A 17,635-nucleotide genomic window follows, 5' to 3' on the forward strand; every position below is an offset into this window, starting at 1 on the left:
CTCACAACATTATATGCAGTGCTCACACCATTATATGCAGTGCTCACAACATTATATAAAGTGCTCACAACATTCTATTAAGTGCTCACAACATTATATTAAGTGCTCACAACATTATATGCAGTGCTCACATCATTATATGCAGTGCTCACAACATTATATGCAGTACTCACAACATTATATTAAGTGCTCACAACATTATATTAAGTGCTCACAACATTATATGCAGTGCTCACAACATTATATGCAGTGCTCACAGCATTATATGCAGTGTTCACACCATTATATGCAGTGCTCACAAAATTATATTAAGTGCTCACAACATTATATTAAGTGCTCACAACATTATACGTGTTCCGGACCATATGAGTATTTGGACCATACGCGTATGGTCATGACCATTTGGGTATATACTCATATGGTCCGACCATACGCGTATGGTCCGACCGTACGCGTATGGTCGGAGTAATTAACATTCTGTTACAGCTTACTTCTAATACTTCTAAACTCTTCATATGGTATGACCGTTAATTAAAAAGACGCTATCATATAGGTAATTTTATTAATATATTATGATAAAAAGATTTGCTAAATAAAAAATAGAAGTTTCACAAAGTTTATTTTACTTACTTGTCAAAACTATAAAACAACACATTTTATACCGATGGTCATTACCGATGTCCATTGCCGATTTGTTACGGGTGAATGGCAATATTTCGACTTAGATAATTAAATTCCAAAAATCTCTTAACGAACTGTTACTGTAACAAGAAGTTATTGGAAAGTAACATGATAGCTTATTTTAAATGTCTTGTGAATATGGTGTATTGCAGTCATTTTGCGAGATTTAAGATCTAGTAAGAGCTTCTTAAAAACACCGTAGATATCAGAATGGCCAAAGACCTCGGTATCACTGTACACAGCTGCAAAAAGGCTAGCTTTTCACTCGCAAACAAAAGGTGTAACTGAAAAGGATCGTGCACTACCAAGACTCGCAAATGCAAAAAAAACAACATGATACCATGTGGTAGTAAATGTCAACCCAAGCATACATGCAAGAATGTAACTAGCGATGAAAACTAATTATGGCATCAATATTTAATTTTTACGTAATTTTTGAATTATAAAATTAACAAACTGTCTTTTTAACCTTTCTTTTTTTTTAGATAAAGTTTTTGTATCATTGAAACGTTTATAATGTAATTTGATAAAAAAAAAAATATACCTAAATGGTCTAAATACTCATATGGTCCGGCCCGTTAATAACCAAAAGAGTATTATACTCATATGGTCCGACCATACGCGTACGGTCGGACCATACGCGTATGGTCGGACCATATGAGTATACGCATATGGTCATGACCATACGCGTATGGTCCAAATACTCATACGGTCCGGAACATACGCAGTGGTCCAAACATTATATGCAGTGGTCACAACATTTTATGAAGTGGTCAAAACATTATATGAAGTGGTCACAACATTATATGAAGTGATCACAACATTATACGTTTTTTGTTGTATGATGAGATTGATGTATGATAAGATCATTCGGTAAACTTCGTTTTTTAGCGGAAATTACCGAATCCATAATTGGTAAATTACGATAAATTAATGCCCAGCAAACAAATTTCTACAGTTATTATTATATATGTTATAATATTTTTAGCGAGAAACTTAAGTATACTGCTGCAGCGGATGCATTTGCCAAAGCTGGTGGTAGAGCACTTGGTGCTGCTATTTCCAAAGTTCATTCATACAAGGAAATTGGATTTAAAACCTTTGAAACTGTGTTTAACTTCTGTGTCAGCCCTGTTTTAGATTATTGCTCTGGTGTTTGGGGCTACAATACTTATCATGGCATTGATATGATACAAAACAGAGCAGTGCGATATTTCTGTGGTTTACATCGGTTTGCACCCACTATAGCATTAAACAGTGAACTTGGCTGGTTACCACCAACGCAAAGACATTGGTTAGATATGGTACGCCTATGGAACCGTCTCATTCTTATGGACGACGAGAGACTCACGAAAAAAGTTTTCGAGTGGGAGTATAAGAATAATGGATTATGGTGCACACAAGTTATGGACATCTTCAATAAACTTAGTTTAAGTAACCTCTATGAAACAAAACAAATAGTGGACATACAAGAAGCTAAAGAAAAAACTTTTATGTTATACTGAAAGTGAATGGAAATACAAATCTGCTTTATCACCGAAACTACGAACATTTGTGACCTTCAAAGAAAATTACGAACTAGAACAGTATATCACATCAAATCTGTCTAAACAAGAACGATCGGCTCTTTCCCAATTAAGATGTGGGATTCTTCCTATACGCATTGAGACTGGAAGGTTCCGTAACGAAGCGCTACCAGAACGAATATGTGTACTGTGTGAAAAGCAAGAGATCGAAGATCAAAAACATTTTATTTTAAACTGTCCATGTTATGACAAACTTAGACAAAGGTTTCTACCTATGGCCGCATTAGACAATTTTAGTGGCAATAACGAAAAACTTATCCATTTATTAAAAAACTGTCAAATTCAAACTGCAAAATTTGTAAATTCGGCTTTTATTCATAGAAAAAAACAACTTTACGTATAATTCTGTATTTTTATTTTGTAAATTTTTACGTTTTCGGATACGATATTATATTGCTTAAAGTGACATATAGGTCCAATGGGCCGGGTGTAAATATTAAATTGCTATGTATATAATTGTATAAATGTATGTTGTGATACACATGTCACTATAATAAATAATTACTTACTTACTTACATTAAGGCAGTATACAATATTTAAAACTGATTGAAAAAAGTAAATTAAGAAGTATGATCAATTTAACACAAATTTATTCCACACCAGGGCATTTTAAACTTATTTTGAGAATCAGTTTCACCATATTCACAACTTAATATGTATATAAAATTATATTTAAGTCTTTATTAAATTGCTTCGCCGAACGCAGTTGGATACGACCGCAGAGGTCCAACCCTGAACCGTTCGGACAAAAATGGACACACTATTCACGCTTGATTCAGGTCTGAATTTGGAATGTAACACATAATAGGTTTCTGACACAGAATTACTGTAGTCAAAGAACTAAAAATAGGTTAAATAATTTGAATTTATACTTAATTTTTTGCTTTTGCACTACGCTGTTGCGAATTGCCCCACCCCCTCGAAAAATTAAAAAAATACACTCCTTTTTTTGTTGTTTTGTGCAATATATTATGCTGTTGCATACTGACCCCAACCTCAAGAAAAGAAAAATGTATCCCCCACTTTTTTTCTTTTTAATTTCTGAAATCTGATATGGGGAAAAAAAATCTTTACACATAATTTTAAAGCAGTGTAAGGGAGGTAATCAAACATGTCTGGATTACCTTAATATATTTGGATTACCTTCCTAACACTGATTTCAAATTGTCTTAATTGACCATTAACCAAGAAACCCTTGTTTTTCCCTCTTTTTTCCCTCTTATTCCTAACCGGTTTGAGCCATAACACCTCCCCCCACCTACCCCTCCGCGCAAATCATAACCATCCCTTTTGTAGTTTGGAAACTTGTGGTATTTCAGAGAGATTCATACACTTAATGACTGGAAACTACAAAAATGTTTATTTCGACCCCCTTTTTGGCTCCTAATTCCTAAACAGTTAAGACTATAACACCCCCCTCCCCAAAATCAATCCCCAACCTTTCTTTAGTGGTTATAAACCTTGTGTTGAAATTTGATTGATTTTTATTTACTTAAACAAAAGTTATTATCCGGAAAACATCTGTCTTCGGCGACGCTGACGACGACGACGTGATAGCAATATACGACCATTTTTTTTTTCTTCATTTTTTCTTGCAGTCGTATTAAAACATGTAGATTTATACACATATATTGTGCATTTCTGAATAAATATATTAGGATTACTCGGGATTGTAATTAAGATATGTTATGACCCAGTATTTTTCAAGGAGAACCAAATATCTCTCAGAAGTATACTGTTCATTGCATTTTTTTTTATCAATGTTGGTCAGTAATTGCAAATAGAATTTTACTTAAACATTTACGATTTTCAATCATATTTTAAAAAGGCATATCACAGCAATGTTTGGTGCAAAATAACAAGTTTGTGAATTTAAATTCTTTTAAGAATATAATTAGGACTATGCTATACATTAAAGTCAAATTAGTTTCGACAATTTTCCAGTTTTTTTCCGTGAGCGATCCATATCCATGAGAAAGAAGCCCCACAGAAACAATCAAGATCCGTCGTCATAAGAAACTTTCCAGATAACGAAAAAATATTCAGATATGAAATGTTCAACCTTTTACATTGATCCTGACATGGGATATGGAAAAAAAATAGTAGCAAGAATAACAGAAATCCCCAGACAAGCTTGTATGTAAGAAGAATTAGAACGCCAATAACAACAACGAGAAGAATTCACAGTAAAACAATACTAGAAGTTTTCCATTAATATAATTATATTACAATTATTTATTGACATAATAAAGAGTATCGTTATTTTTTTGTGTGCTTCTGTTACAAAATAAATTGTGTGGACTTAAAATAAAATCAAAGAAGTGCTCAGCAAAAAATAGCATCCTCTTTTATGTGTTGTTGCTATCATCTGGACCTAAACACAAATTTGAATCTTTTTTAAAGGTCCATTGTTATCAAAGAAATGCGATCTAAAAGATATTCTTCTTCTATGACTTTACAACTGATTTTCATAGTTCGTTCTTATGTTGTTCTGTTACGCCACTGTCCCAGGTTAGAGGGAGGGTTGGTATCCCGCTAACATGTTAAAACCCGCCGCACATTCTGTATATATGTGGCTGTCCCAAGTCAGGAGGAGCCTTTTTTTAAGTGGTTGTCGTTTGTTAATGTGTTATATACATATTAGTTTTTCGATCGTTGTTTGTACATAAATTAGGAATGTTTTACATTTATCATTTCGGGGCCTTCTATAGCTGATTATGCGGTATGGGCTTTTCTCATTGTTGAAGACCGTACTGTGGCCGTTTAGTTGTTAATTTCTGTGATGTCATTTTGTCTCTTGTGGAAAGTTGTTTCATTGGCAAGCATACCACTTTCTTATATATATTAACCGTGCAAACTGACGAACAAACGTAGTAAACGTTTTATTCATCCCCACAAACTCAGTTCTCATAAGAGATGATAACTTTAAATGAAGATGTTAAACTGGGTCTTGAAAAGGTAAATTTTTCTTGTGAAAGTTTATATATTTCTATATAAGACTGCTGATCATACTTAGAAGACAAACTACTTGGCGTGCTAAAAAGCTTGTAAATAAAATGGAATAATTGATGTAAAGTTATGTTTAACACCTACAATGAAATGCTTTAAACTGCATTTTCCATATCTGTTAGATACTTATTCATGTAAAAATGCCAAATTCTGAAAATCTATGCCAAAAATGACTCTATCATGACATATATAAGCTAGCGTAATATGGCACTTATGTGTTATAGAAAGCTGACTGTTTTAAGCTTTTTAAACTGAGTACGGACTATAAAGTGGCACCTTGCTAAAGTTCTTCAGTAGGAAATAAACTCGAGGAATATATCATACAAATTTTCCTTCGATATTTCATTAAATAAACATTTTATTATTTAACTTATATTTTGCCATTCGTATTTCTTACGACGAACAGAACTACTTCAATCATTCACCTCTTAGTTTCATCTTTTCCTTACGTATTTCAATCAGTTTTAAATATTGTATACTGCCTTATGATAACATGAATTTAATAACTGTTTAAATTTGTTTGCTGGGCAGTACCGTAATTTACCAATTATGGATTCGGTAATTTCCGCTAAAAAACGAAGTTTACCGAATGATCTCATCATACATCAATCTCATAATACAACTAAAAACGTATAATGTTGTGAGCACTTCATATAATGTTTTGACCACTTCATATAATGTTGTGACCACTGCATATAATGTTTGGACCACTGCGTATAATGTTGTGAGCACTTAATATAATGTTGTGAGCACTTAATATAATGTTGTGAGCACTGCATATAATGGTGTGAGCACTGCATATAATGGTGTGAGCACTGCATATAATGTTGTGAGCACTGCATATAATGCTGATCATTAACATAAGGCAGTCGTGGCGTTCCATTTTCTTCTTTTAAATTAGTGTTGTTTTGAACCGCGGTAATCTTGCTGATGTGCGATTTTTCTCACGCTAATGTGCGATAATGGCATTCAGACGCTATGTTATTGTTTGCTACGTCGAAATGCGATGATGGTTTTAAAAGGTGTTACAGACTGATTTTCATTTTCACACTTTTACTTAAGTTTTCCTCATCCACATTTTGTTAAACTTATACATAATGCTAAGAACCAAAAATTTTGAAAAAGACTTATGTTAGGTATTAAGAACGGAGACTGCACAAATATACCTGGTGCATCTTTAAACTTTCACATTAGAATGCTAAGAAACACAACTGAACATACTGAAGCCCAATGAATCATTTTACAATAGAATATATAGTGACTTTAAAACATGAATATAATTAAATTCTTAATGCCGCAACAAACCTTAAACTCAATAAAAATCAAAGTGACATCTGAAGGGTCACATATGTCTTCAACATTAGTTAGTGGTCTCTTGGTAATTAATATACAGAGAGAGAGAGACACACACACATTTTCATTTCGAATTACTATTCCGAACGACTTGCCATATATACTTGGCACCCTGTATATTAAGAAATTTCATATAACGGGAAATTTGTGGCTCATAGCTTAACCATCAGCAATCCACAATACTAAATTATTAGATTCTTACGAGTCATAAAGGCTTTAAAAATAACACGAGCACCAAATTTAGGAGATCCCAGAATCCTTCCATTAAACTTCCGAACTTCAACTTTATATGATGCCTCTGATTTTGGACCACTTGGCTGTGTCTGTAGAACAGGTGTATCTATTCTGTAAATATTCAACAACCTAATAATAATTTCACTCGTCAAAATAAAACCTCGTTATATCAATGGTTAAACAATGGTATCAGTCTGTCACAGCAGATAATAGAAGTTTCACCGTCCGGAAGTCCGAAAGTCACCTTTTCTTATTCAAAATATATGCAATTATAGCCTTAGGCCTTATGGTGGCCTGATATAGTTATTAACGTCAATGTCGTTTTGATATCTGTCGGAGCGTTGTCTCATTGGTAATCATACCACATCTTCTTTTTTTATTATTAATAATACTTACTATTAACGTCGGATCATTAACTATCAACAATATCAGCAGATATGTTATTTGGGACACCACAAATTTGTCTTCTTATGCAAAACCGATTTTACATACAATTGAGATATAAGTGACCAGAAATAGTATCTTCGGATCGGTAAATGCTGTACCATGTGTAAATAAAATTATGATCGCGTCTTTGTACAGTTATTCTTACACTGAAGCTTTGTTTACAAATGTAGGTATTATTTTTTTTAATGCATGTGATCTCAGATTGTAGTTCAATATTTCTGTGGCTCCTAGTGCCAAAGAATATAATAATACGCGTGATCAGCAATAAGATTATGATATTTCGATGGACAGGTACTTTTGAAAACATTGTACAAGTGAATGCAATAGTTATGTTGAACGAATCTATCCCATCTCACTAGAGATAAAGGATACTGCAAATTCAGTTAAGTCTGCCCCAAATCTTGAACTACATCTATAAATTGACAATGAGGATCGGTTGAAAATAAAACTTTATGACAAAAAGAGATTATTTCAGCTTCCCAATTGTGAACTTTCCATTTCTATGTAGCAACATTCCAGCAGCGCCTGCATACGGAGTATATATCTCCCAAATGATGTGATATTCCCGGGCTTGTATTTCCAATCATCATTTCCATGATAGAGGATTGCTACTCACAAGGAAGCTATTATACCAAGAGTTCCAAATGGTGAAGTTGAAATCATCCCTTCATAAATTTTACGGACCTCATCACGAGTTGGTTGACCGTTATGGAATATAACAGATGATATGTTCCTTTTGTTGTAACTACAATACCCAACCCTTTTCACGAATGTGACCTACCGAATTAGAATATTTACCGGATGTTTAATACATAAACAACACAACGGGTGTCACATGTGGATCAGGATCTGCTTACCCTTCCGGAGCACCTTGGATCACCCCCAGTTTTTGAAGGGGTTCGTGTTGCTTAGTCTTTAGTTTTCTATGATTTGTCCTCTGTACTATTATTTGTCTGTTTTTATTTTTATTTTTAGCCATGGCGTTGTCAGTTTATTTTCAATCTATGAGTTTGACTGTCCCTCTGGTATTTTTCGTCCCTTTTTTTTTTTTAATTAAAGGAAAAGTATTTGATAGCTTGATGTTCATTTTTTTTTAAATGGAGGTGGAATATATCAGGAGGATATTCAGAACAACCCATAAGACGAAGAGAACGCCAAAGAAAAAATAAACGAAAAATCACAAAGTATATATCTGATGTACAGTAGTTGTCGTTTGTTTATGTAATATATACGTGTTTCTCGTTTCTCGTTTTGTTTATATAGATTAGACCGTTGGTTTTCCCGTTTGAATGGTTTTACACTAGTAATTTTGGGGCCCTTTATAGCTTGTTGTTCGGTGTGAGCTAAGGCTCCGTGTTGAAGGCCGTACTTTAACCTATAATGGTTTACTTTTTAAATTGTTATTTGTATGGAGAGTTGTCTCATTGGCACTCACACCACATCTTCCTATATCTATGTTAGACTCAAATCAATGTCCGGCCTCTAATCGACGTCCGTTCCTCAAATCGACGACCAAATCTGACGTTACATTTTCAAATAGACGTCCAATATTTTGATACTCTAATCGACGTCTATTGTAACGTAATGTTTTGCTAAAACGACGTCCGATTGTCTTTAATCGATGTCCAAATTATTAATTAATAATAATTTACAACTAGACTTAATTTACACTTATGTATGTAGGGTTCTTATGACAACTAAATTTTCAAACATTTATACATACTTTCTAATAGTATATAGATTTTTTCAAACCGAAATAGGTAAAATGCTTGATGAAAAATTGATTCAATCGTGTCATTCCTATTCATCTATAGTATTAAACGAGAAGACCTCATTTTGGGTGTCGCTACTCTTCTTTCCACAATAAAGTAATCATCATGCCTCTGTGTCCTATAGGTACAGTGCATAGTCGCATTTGTCATCCATTTTTATGATTATTCAGATTGAGTTATTTTGGGAGAAAAACAAGAAAAAACGCATCCGGATATTGATTCCGTCATTGGGCGAAATTTTAAGTCATATTAGACTTCCGTTTTTCGTTTTTCTGTATTCTTTGAACATACATATACTACGAATAAAGTGTATTTTCTATCTGCTATCTTTTTCAAGTTTACTATCCACGGCGGTCACAGGGTAAACTAAAAAGAGAGAGAGTCTATATAATATAGAAATGACCGCCGTGGATCGATTAGTAACCTGAGAATTGAAAGTAAAAAGCAAATACACTTTATTTATAGTAATGAATGTTCATTGTATACAGTTAAGTGCTAAAAGTATGCATGTGTTATTAATGTTAATACAAATAAAAATTTTTTAGCAGGGCTAGGAAAACAATTGTCCTGTCCCAAAGCACCTGACTTTTGATACCTTTTCTGAAATTCTCCATCAATTAAATCTTTTACAAAAATTCATTATAACAAAAAAAAAAGAAGGCGTGGTATGATTGCCAATGAGACAACTCTCCACAAGAGACCAAAATGACACAGAAATTTTAAACAACTATAGGTCACCGTACGGCCTTCAACAATGAGCAAAGCCCATACCGCAAAGTCAGCTATAAAAGGCCCCAAAATGCAATGTAAAACAATTCAAACGAGAAAACTAACGGCCTTATTTATGTACAAAAAAAATGAAGGAAAAAAAATATGTAAGGCTTAGACATAAACAAACGACAACCACTGAATCACAGGCTCCTGACTTGAATGTTCTTAATATACTAAATGTATGTGCATATTGAAATTAATAGAAAACAAAAAAATGGGAATTTGGGAAATAAAGGAAGTACCTATGACTTTTGATACTTTTCCTGAAATTCTCCAGTCATTAAATCTTTTGCAAAATTTTTCCTACAACGCTTTACATACTTTCAACCACGCTCTGATTGCCCGCGATTTCGCGGGTGTGTTCTAGTATTAATTACGAGAAGGCAACCCAACGATCAAGAAAACCAAACGACTTATAGGAACATTATTCAGTCTTCAACAATAGACAAAATAAAGAAGTACACTGAGGCAATTGTTGCGAAGGTAAATGTCGGTCTATGTAAGATATTTTTCAACAAATTTCTGAGTTTTACACCTGGAGTATACGTATCACTGTGTATCATCGTACAGCGGATGTAGGTACTAACCAAGCGGGCGTGAGCGATTTTGATCTTACACGGTAACGAAAATCTGTGTTTTGTTCACATAATATCAATGTGTATTTCAATCTAAACATAATTGCTGTTTTAAAAAATGATTTGGTCGTAGGTTGATGATAAGAGATGTCTCATTATTTCCCAAAAACAAGAACGATCACAGAAAACATGTGCAAATACTTGTCAAAGAAGTTGGCCCTCGTCTCATCCGATATATTCTATATTCATTGCAACTCTTTTTTCTGATAGAAGGCCACTGTCTGTGTGTAATAAATATAGCTGTTTCAATAATTGGCATTATAATCTTTCATACATATGTTATTTTTCGATATTTTATCCCGAAAAAAGCGTTGTGTACGGTGTTTAGCTGACCACATAAATCCTTATGTACGGTGCATAGTTAAGATGTTGTACACCGTACACAAAAACTTTATTTTCATACTCGTTTATTACCCAAAAAGTTTGAAGGAATGAGTAATCACAGGTAGGTTTATGATTGGTAGCTTTTACTTTTGCCCAGTATTAGGTTTCGTTCAGATAAAACATGTAAATGTCTAAACAACTGTATCGAAACTGAAAGTAAGTGTTGACATTCACAACTATTTGCACACAAACAAGTTAATTGTTCTTATAAGAATATCAAAGTTGTTTTACGAATAGGAAAAATCGATGGGAAAATTATTTGGGAGCAGGAATTTCAAATGTTGAGAAATGTACATTGAATATTCATAAAGCAAAACAAAGATTTTCCTTACTGTTTTGAATAACAGACTAGATAAATTTTTGGTAAAAGAATCAGTGATTAATCCATGTCAAATTGGATTTTCAAAAAAATGTAGACCATCTGATCATGTTTTTGTTTTAAAACCCATTATTGATAAATATTTAAGTAAAAAGGGGGTAAACTATTTGCCTGTTTTGTAGATTTTAAACAGGCTTTTGATAAAGTGATCCATGTTTTAAATCATTTATAGGGGTTAGACAAGGTGATATTTTAAGCCCAAATATTTTTAAAATATTTATCAATGATCTACCTGACAAGTTTTAATCCAGTAAATATTAATAACCGTAGAGTAGACTGTCTTATGTATGCTGATGATGTAGTATTTTTTCAGAAACACAGGAAGGCTTGCAAAGAATTAATATGTTACATGAATATTGTTTAGAATGGTGTTTTGATGTAAATTTAAAAAAGACAAAAAGTCTAATTTTTAACAAGCCAGGAAAATTTTTAAAATGCTGTTTACATTTTGGAGGTAAAGAGATTGAAAGTGCAAAATTATATAGATATCTTGGAATCACATTTACATCTAGTGGTATATTTAAGCAGTGTAAAGATGAATTATACAACAAATCTTAAAAGCATGTTTTAAGCTACAGAGATGCTTGTCATCATCTAACCCTAGTATTGCCACTTTTTTACATCTTTATGATCATACAATTAAACCCATACTATTATATGACAGTGAAATATTGGGAATGTTTAGAACGGATTCAGCTGCATGTAAAAAAGATAATGATTATATATTAGAAAAAGTCTTTGGTCAGGATTCTTCTGAAAAAGCTCATACCAAATTTATGAATATATTTTTGGTGTAAACAGAAAGTCAAGTAATATAGCTGTAATGTCAGAGCTTGGTAGATTCCCTATTTATTTTACTATAATTTTATCAATGTTAAAATATTGTCATAGACTGGAACGTTTGAAAGAAGGATTATTATTTGATGCATTTATATGTTGTAAACAGTTACATAGTTCTAATGTAAATACATGGTATTCTAGTATAGATTATATTCAGAGAGAGATTGAATTACCAAATGTTGACCAATCTATGATTGGTTTTTTATGTCAGTATGTTAAAAATAAACTATGTAAAAGTTATTTCACATTTTGGAATAAACTGAAGTATCAAACAATTAGCTCCGAAAAAGGGAAGCTTGGTACTTATTTTTCTATAAAAAAATGTTTTAAAAAAGAAAAATATTTAGAATTGCAGGACTTCAATTTGTAAATTAAGAACAAGTAGTGCTCACTCTTTAAAAATTGAGACAGACAGATATTCAAAAAGACATATAGAAAGATCTGAGCGTCTTTGTTCTAATTGCTCACTTGGTAAAGTTGAAGATGAGTTTCATTTTTTATTAGAATGCCCTCTTTATGATATTCAAAGGGACGATTTTTTTCAAGACATTTCTAACAATTGTTATAATTTTATAAATTTAAATAAATCTTCTAAATTTTTATGGCTCTTGACCCAAGAAAATATTATTCTTATGGAAAAATTGGGCTGTTATATTTGTGACTGTTTTGAATTAAGAAGATCAGGTATGAACACTGACACTAAGTCAAGTAAATAATTTGAGAATGAATACATATACATGTATAATGTAATTTTATTATTCTTTTATTCACAATATATATGTGGTTTTAAGCTTGATTCTGACCAATGCTTATATTCCAAATATATATGTTTATGCCTCTATTATTTTTCTTGTTATCAATTAATATGTAAATCAACTGTATCTGATTTTATGCCCTTTATGGGCCCTGTAATTTGGGAAATAAAAATATTCTATTCTATTCTATTCTTTACTCAAGTCATTATGTACCATTTAATCAAAATTAATCATCATCCTCTGCAGAAATGAATCTTTTATATTGCAAAATTTTTTAAGGGTTTTTGAGCCACTGAAGGCCCAAGAAGTTATAGAACAAATGATGCAAAATCATGCTTTCTGGGTGTTCCGAAGACCCTTTCTTAATCTGAAAATGCAAGTTTTGTTTTAATAATTTTTAGACAATATTTTGGTCTCAAAACAAAATGTATAAATTCAGTGTATAAGACTTAAGTTCCTAGGGACAACATCAAAAGACCAATGTGCATCATTAAGCAAAAATGGAATTCACATAGTTAAATCTGTGGCTGCTGGTTTTTTTAAAACTCCTAATCAAGTTCATAACAAAGTTACTAGATTACAAAAGGAATACAACACTAACAGAATACAGAACGGTAATCAATGAACAAAAGACAAATGAATAAGAAACATTGATCCCGAAAATCAGGGCTACGTCTGAGGGAAAACAGAACTTGCTTGTTGCAAGGCACTTGTCGTGAAAACAATTTGATATGGAGACAAGCTTTTGCCTCAATGTTGTTCCGGCCCTGTTAAAATAAAAGTGAGGTAAGGTATCCTAAGACAATATACCTCAAGTTTAATGAAACCAATTTTCAGACATTTCAAGTATATTTAGATAATCATTTTATACTTTTACCTTATTATTAAAAAAAAATGGGAAGTGTTTCCCGATTTTTTGGGGGCAAAAAGATGAATTTATTAAGAATCTGGTGCCATCTCATACTTAACTGCTGAGTTATTTATTTTCAATACATTGCAAGTCAGGTAATTTATTTTCAAACTACCACAGAACAAACCATTTATTTTTGTGATTATCAAGGCTGAGTTATTTATTTTCAAAATCCTCCTGCCCCCCTCCCCCCCCCTCTCCCCCGAATATCAAATGGTCGTCCCCTTATTCACGTTTTTTTTTTATATTTCCCTTCTCATGTTCTTAAGGCAAAGTACCTGTATGCTAACACTGAGGAGATACTACCATATAGGACTCATAATAGCTGCCTTAAATAGGTTTTTTGCTTATCTCTAAAATTATTCTACTAATTTTCATTGATAGTTTTGTATTTCAATGTCTTTAATCTATTCGGTATTCATACAAAGTGCACCATGTTAAGAATCCCCACTCAAAACTCCATTGGACCTCCTACCGCACCCATTAGTAGATAAAGATCTTCAACAAATAAATTTATAACCTGCATGTACGTGTCGCGGTAGACCACGGCAATGTCCCAAATGGTCAATATTTATCATCCGTGTAATTTGCTCTATGGGATATTTGCAAATTTTCAACGGAGGCAATTTCATGGCATGCAGGGGAGAATCAAAGAAGACCCTTTACAATTTGTCTTAGTTGTTTTTTATTAAATAAAAAAAAATTAAACCATTTAAATATAAGAGTTCATACGATTCAAATAATCCATGTGGAACCCCTCCTATTGCTCCACCCATTTTCACCCCTTGAATGAGGCTTTCCAATTTAATATTGCTTCCTAAGAAATCAGTGCATGAACAGGACGGTCAACTCTCTTTATTTAAAAAATAAAATCTACAATGCTGTTATAAACATGCTGTTGTCTGCATGGAGTACCCACCTTTAAAGAAAGAAATAGCTCAATTCTAAGATACGATATTCCTCCATTACGTGATTTTTACCACGTTGGACCAACATTTATAGAATAAGTACCAAATATAGAAAGTGGAACTACAATTCAAAACATAGGGCCCGAAGGCACATAGAAGAAAAAGAAGATCTTTTTGTGACTAAGGGTGCCGGTTGAAGTATTTGCCACTGTACCTTGTCTGTTTTATGAATTTTTTACCCTTAGTTTTCTATCGATTACATGCTAAGAAATCTTCGCTCAAAAGTATGGTGGGCCTCCTACGGCACCAATTAAAAGATACAGATTTGATTTTAATCAACAAATTATGACCTACATGTACGTACCGCTTCTAGAACACTACAATATACCAAATGGTCAATATTAATTCAGCGGAGGTAGTTTCTTTGCATGTTTAAATAAATGATAAGTAATTGCACTTTTTAACTAGAATGAAGGATAATGCAACTATTTTTCCTATTACTGTTGCATGGGCAATGAAAAAAAACAACAGTTTTGTAACTTTCGGTAACCTGCGCCCAACAGGTACTTGTTCAAGTTTGTCTTTGATAATATGCCGTAACTGACTCCTAATCACATAAATGGTGGATGTACAATGTAACTGTGTCAAAGAGTACAAGAAGCTCACTCGCTGACCAGTGCGGCTTTCTTTTTGTTATTTCCATGGACAAGTTTAATTAGGGAGATCTACATGGAAAGTATTCCGTCCCGTTTTGTTTACATAAGGAGTGACCGCTGCGCATGCTTCGATGAAGTGAAAGTAACGTTGCTAAGGTACTTATTTCTTAAGAGTGGTCGTAAGATAAGACGTAAGACTTAAACGTAAGAGCGGTCCTAAGTTTAGGATTAAAACTTACGACATGCTTTGTGAAATTGTCTTAGGATTGTACTTAGGAAAGTCTTAAGTATAACACTTAAGACTTAAACTTACGATGTTTTGTGAAATTGATTCCCGACGTCGATCTGAGTCTTTCATATATATCAGACAACAGTACATAAATATATATGTGTATGATCTATTTTATTATTTTTGGAAAACGAACTACTTTCCAGTATATTCTTATATATTCTAAAAGTCCTAGTTGGTGGTGTTACGTCTTATACAAAGTCTTATTCGAAATATTTTGGCTTTCTGCTCAAGCAGGTGCTAGAGGCCATCTCAAAATTGCAGTGAGGTTAGAGACATATTTTTACTCAGTGTTGAAGCCTCACTGTGACTTTAAGATGAAGAACGTTTAGTAATTAAAGCGATTATCCGTTGCTCTTGTGTTATTTTTGCTGTGCATGCATAGTGTTTCTCGTTTCTTGTTTGTGCCTGTAAAAACGTTTAAACCCGCTGCATGTTTATGCACCTGTTATCAATCAGGAGTCTGTTGTACAGGGGACCTGGTTGTCGTTTGTTGGTGTTGTTCATAATTATGCGTTTTTCATTTCTGTTTTTTTAACATAAATATATATTAGACTGTGGGTTTTCTTGTTTGAAGTGTTTTGCACTTTTTGGTGTCCTTTATAGCTTGCTGTTCGGTGTGAGTCAAGCCTCAGTATTGAAGTCCGTACTTTGACCTTTTTTTACTTTCTACTTTTTACAGATTGTGACTTAGATGTAGAGTTGTCTCATTGGCATTCATACCACATCTTCTTTCTATGTACTGAATTAATGTCATGAATTGATAACACATTTACTTTGTTTTCTTTCTTTTATAGAAATAGAAAAATGGAGACTGAATTACGCGAAACCCAGCAAAACCCGGAGTTTAAAGCTGATTACAAACTTACGGTTTTGACTTGGTGGTTATTTGTGCCATACTGTTTGTAGTGATAACATATGAACAGTGGACATCAAAGGCGTTATCTTTTGTAGTGTCAAAACCCTTAATCGTTCGTCTTACTATTACTCTGCCTGAAAAGTAATCTTCTGAGGTTTTCTGAAATTAAAGTTCAAAGTCAAGGTATTTAAGTAGAGCATAAAAGTATAAAACGTATAGCTTTACCAGAGATACCATAAGTTTGTTTTGAAAAATATGGTCGACCCCCAAGAATACGAAGTAAAGGATTATCGAAATGGAGACTATTTAATGAGAGTGTGTCAAGCTCTTTAGATAGTTGAAAACTATATAATACCTGTAGGTGACCTATTCTCGATCAATTACTTTCTTATGCTTTAATATGATCTCACTCTTTCTTTGCATGCAGTGACCTTAACCATGATACTTCTAAATAAAATTTAGACAATCGGACAACGCAAGTTTGATAGCAAAATTCTCAATAAGTAAATTGTCTATTTGTTACGTGTAACTTTGTAATTTCAAAATTCTGAATTTTCTTACCGTAAAATTACATGGATTGCTAACGTTACTGGTACTGTTTGCATTCCCTAATCCTACTGTGAGTGTGAAGTTATCATACTTATCATCCACAGGCGTAAATAAACATTCTGTATTCGTCTGATCCGCGAAAGCAACTTCCACTGCTATTCCTATGTAATTCAGTGTGACTTGATTTTCGTTCAAGGAACTACATTCATATTTTACTATAAAAAAAAAAATGTTTCAACATGCATTATGGATTTTCATAATTTAGTTTTATTGAAAATTCACTGGAGTATTTGCTTTTTTTTTATTCTTTTTTTTTAATTCATAATATTAAACAGTTTTCAGATAGATGTGTGTGTTCCATTCTCAGGTTTATGCCCTTGGTATTTTTTTTACACACCAAGGCCAGAATTCAGGGTTGTCCTTTCTGTTTTCTATTTTGAAAAGTCTACTTATGCTGAGTTCACACGTAATTCGAATTCGATTCGCATTAACTTTCGCATTCGTATTAACAAAATCGTATTTTTAATGCGAATTGGATAATTCGAATTAGTCAATTCGGACTAATTCGAATCAATTTGAATTAAAGAAAAAAAGTATATGAACGCGATTAGCAAATT

The 17,635-nt window shown here is 32.9% G+C and overlaps 1 protein-coding gene across 1 annotated transcript in view; it reads right to left on the reverse strand.

Annotated features, from left to right (window-relative positions):
• Positions 1–17,635, reverse strand: part of LOC139481375 (uncharacterized) — a 40,774-nt gene that overhangs the window by 8,236 nt on the left and 14,903 nt on the right. The window contains exons 5-7 of the mRNA XM_071264676.1: positions 17,031–17,233; positions 16,480–16,628; positions 6,833–6,975 (exon numbers count right to left, since the gene is read on the reverse strand). Coding sequence (XP_071120777.1) covers positions 6,833–6,975; positions 16,480–16,628; positions 17,031–17,233 — 495 coding nt within the window. The remainder of the gene's footprint in view (positions 1–6,832; positions 6,976–16,479; positions 16,629–17,030; positions 17,234–17,635) is intronic.

Source organism: Mytilus edulis, chromosome 7, assembly GCF_963676685.1.
Source record: "Mytilus edulis chromosome 7, xbMytEdul2.2, whole genome shotgun sequence".
NCBI classification, from domain to species: Eukaryota; Metazoa; Mollusca; class Bivalvia; order Mytilida; family Mytilidae; genus Mytilus; species Mytilus edulis.